The following is a 3627-nucleotide window of genomic DNA, read 5'->3' as shown; positions in this document are numbered from 1 at the left end:
GCACTTGCTGCTGTGCATTTACCATAGCCGTACAATTTCCACCACAGTAAGCACTAAACATCACCCAAGGGCACAGTTTGATTTATCCCCGACCCCGTTCACAAGTTCCTACTGCGCCACGTTGAACTGCTGGTAAGGCTCGTCAAGCCGGAGATAGTGTGGGCAGAGTCGCAACCAACTACAATGTAGGACGAAATGGTCGCATAGCCCCATACCCAGCATTCTGTACGCAAGCGGTGCAGTGCACTTGTACGAAACGGATATTTTGAACTCAGCCGTACAGTGCACTGCGCTGCATACGTACTGAATGTGGAGATGGTGGGTATGCGACCATTTCGTCCTAAGCTGTAGATCCGTCAGCGCCTGCTGGAGATGGCTGAAAACCGGCCGGTCTGCGGGCGACAGGTGCCAGCATTGCACCATCGCATCGTACCTATCACAAATACAGTATGACGTTACGACTGGGCGGTTTGACTACACAGTTGCGAATTTCAACATACAAGGCGGTTGGGCAATCTCCCGGTCTTTCCAAGCGGATACCGGCCATCAGTGCGGTGAGGAGCTCGGTTGCACTGCCGACATTTAGTGTCACTTGTGTAAGGCGTCTCGCCCAAAATGAAAATTCCCCGGGTCAGGACGCCAAATGACCACACATCCGACTTCTGTAAGAACGTCCTTTGCTCGATAGACTCTGGAGCCATCCAGCGCACCGGCAACGAACTCTGAAATTGCTTTTGGTCTTTGATTTTGTTAAGTTCTCTCTTATTTGTTTTCTTTCTTCTTTCATTTTATACGGTTTATTATTGCTTTTTAGGTTGTGGTGAACCCCCGCGAAAGGTCCTTACGGGATCGTCAGGGAGTACGTATTCTGCCGCGTGACGAACCATGCCGAAGTCGGAGACCTTGACCACTCGGTCATGGCAGACCAGGATGTTACGCGCGGCCAGATCACGATGGTTGACAGAGCGGCTGTTAAGGTAGGCCATGCCGCGGCTGATCTGAATCACGAAACCCATCAAGTTCTGTGCCGATAAAGCTCGTCCATCCACGGTCTCGTCTTGCATGACCATCCGATTCTCGATGTTCGCCAACATCTGCTGGCGGCCTGCTTCTGCTTCGTCGTTACGCAGTACCGGGACGACGTCCGGAAAGTTGTGGGCAACGGTTTTCCGGTACCTCCGAAGAAATTTCAAAAGTGACCCGTTTTCCGCATATTCTAATAGCAGTATTTCGCCTGCAAATGCAAAATATGTAAAGAGCAACAGTGTCGTGATAATGGACACCAAAAGCACGCCCAATCCGTTGTGCCGTAAATGACTGTATTATTGCCCTAAAATGGGTCGGAAACGTCCATTGTGCCGTGTGTTACACGGTAAGACAATGGTGTGCGACTCTGGCCCATCCTAGTACCAGGCCTTACAGCACAACCTCTTAGATTATTAGAAATACATGTCCGCCACCCGTGTCTGCTTATGCGTTTTGATTGAGAAACTAAAGTACACTGCGTGCGACGCCATGTATTAGAAATTTGTACCTTTGATGGCAGCACCGAGGAGGTTGATTATATTGAGATGCCGGCCGGCTTGCGTCAGAATCCTAATTTCTTTGATGATCTGTCGGTGCTGCTCTGGATCAGCTGCATTCCGTGCCGTCTTAATAGCCACGCGGGGGGGGGGGGGCTGTTGTTGATCACGCAGTCCTGTGGCCACGCCTCTCCGGACAACGCCGTGCTTGCCCTTTCCAACAATAGCCCCTACCAGCAGACTCATCACAATGTCACGAGCGATTTAATATGAACACATATTTAATAGAAGTATAAGTGATTTAAATGACTGTACCCATGGCATTCGCCAGCCAGAGTAGCCACTGTGCCACCACGCTCATCCGTCTTTTCCCAAAAACTTCATCACAACAACTTCGCACTCTCACAATAGTACCAACCTCTCTCTAATTTATTAAATGACAATATTACAGCATAAGATTTTTACAGATCTGCATGCCAGTTGTCGCGATCTCACGCACTATATACCTGAGGAAAACCACAAGCTTATACTAGTGCCCCGAGTACTCCTCGTGCCATAGCTTGCTTAGATGCTTCTGTATAATATGCCGATGCTCTTGTTCTATGTGTCATCCTCTCATTTTTTCGAGCTGCTAAGTGCTTTTGATCATTAGCGCTGCTAATGATCATCACTTGTGCAATCTAGGTTGTTTGTTTGTTGCCTTCCTATATAATGCTAGCGCATTATATGCCAGAGCAGAGAGTAGCCAATAAAAGCCCAGCTTCAGTTGTGTCGTCCCGCCACGTCAGGGCACGTCATACAGCCCGTGCCCTTGACACTAGTACAGCTGGGGTTGGTACATCACACCGCCTAATAGTAAGAAATAACATTCCTCGATTCCATAAATTCGGCTTACCAATTTGTACGTTAGCCAGAGGAATCTCCAGCAGGTGGACTGTGGACATACTGCTGAATGGCCGGGATGATCTTCTCGCAGCTTGCATTAACGGGCTGCGCCGGGTGACAGTTATTTATCGGCAAGGTATCGGACCTCTCGGTGCACTTGCGCATGTTGCCGCGTCTCAAATGCCGACGCTGCTTCCAGAACATAAAGCAATAAAAATTCCGGTAGCGGCGACGGCCAGCATTGCTCCTAGGGCTCCCAGGCTGGCGGCTAGTATCGGTAGCTCCGGTGTGGTTTCCTGACCATGGTGAGTGACTGGCGTACTGGGAACTGGTGATATCATAGGGCTGTCGCACTGGCGCACCACCACGTAGTCAATGAGGAACTCGATGGGGAAGCGGTCACCATTGTTGGGACTATCGGAGAAAAACCCTCCAACGGCAACATTCAATACCCCCTGCAGCGCCACCGTCGGGACGTAAGGGCGGCATATCACAGAGTGGAGCACCACCCCGTCCGCGGACCACTGCAGCCCATCCGGAAACCATCCAATCTTATACACGTGAAACTCGCGCGAGACATCTGGTTCCCTAGCCACCATCTTCACACTCATCGCACTGATATTGTGTGATGTCTCCTGATCGCGGTCTACCTGGGGATGGAAGGCCGGCGGATCGTCTAACTTGCAGGTTATCCCGGTGCCGCACTGAGGATTCTGTAGCCACAGCTGTGGCTGGATGCCGCGACCGACGGGAGCGAGTGCCCGCCACTCAATCTCACCGTACGTAAAACTGAACTTATCGCGGGTATCCACTAGCCCTGAAGTGTAACTGCAGCCCTGTACATCTCCCGCCGACTGATGAGACGCAACGTTCATTGGACACCTGGGCGTTGTTCTACCGGTATCACTGCAGCTCCCCATTTACAGTTGACTTCGTGTTGGCGCGGTTCCAGCGCGACAGATCCAGTGCGACCCCGTCGAAGTCATCTCGGAAGATTATGCGTACTTCTTTCGCTCGTGTGCGATTCAGCACGCCAAACCAGCAGAGCAAAACTAGAAATTTGCGAACTAGCATGGTACGGCCGCCCGTTGAATTGCATCCACAGCACAAGCGGACGCGGCATTGGCATGAAGCCACGAATGAATCACTCCGTATGGATGCTGATTACCCAGCCAAATCGCTTGATACCACCGTCCAGACTAAGTCCAGTAGATCGCGC

The 3627-nt window shown here is 51.2% G+C and overlaps 1 protein-coding gene across 1 annotated transcript; it reads right to left on the bottom strand.

Annotated features, from left to right (window-relative positions):
• Positions 1 to 2676: 2676 nt before the first annotated feature.
• On the bottom strand, positions 2677 to 3283 carry LOC129599052 (glucan endo-1,3-beta-glucosidase A1-like). The gene is made up of 2 exons (XM_055497183.1): positions 2763 to 3283; positions 2677 to 2704 (listed from the first exon to the last, which is right to left on the bottom strand). The coding sequence occupies exons 1-2, from the start codon at positions 3281 to 3283 to the stop codon at positions 2677 to 2679; spliced, it is 549 nt and encodes a 182-aa protein (XP_055353158.1).
• Between the last annotated feature and the right edge of the window lie 344 nt (positions 3284 to 3627).

Source organism: Paramacrobiotus metropolitanus, unplaced genomic scaffold, assembly GCF_019649055.1.
Source record: "Paramacrobiotus metropolitanus isolate TYO unplaced genomic scaffold, Prichtersi_v1.0 Parri_scaffold0000136, whole genome shotgun sequence".
NCBI lineage: Eukaryota > Metazoa > Tardigrada > Eutardigrada > Parachela > Macrobiotidae > Paramacrobiotus > Paramacrobiotus metropolitanus.
This window is presented reverse-complemented; position numbering and strand designations above follow the sequence as displayed.

What these genes read in the sequence shown, in the direction of transcription:
- LOC129599052 (XM_055497183.1), bottom strand. Translation starts at nt 3,283, where the DNA reads ATGAACGTTGCGTCTCATCAGTCGGCGGGAGATGTACAGGGCTGCAGT. An exon ending in GACTACGTGGTGGTGCGCCA is followed by an intron (nt 2,705 to 2,762) that starts GTGCGACAGCCC and finishes CACCATGGTCAG; the next exon opens with GAAACCACACCGGAGCTACC.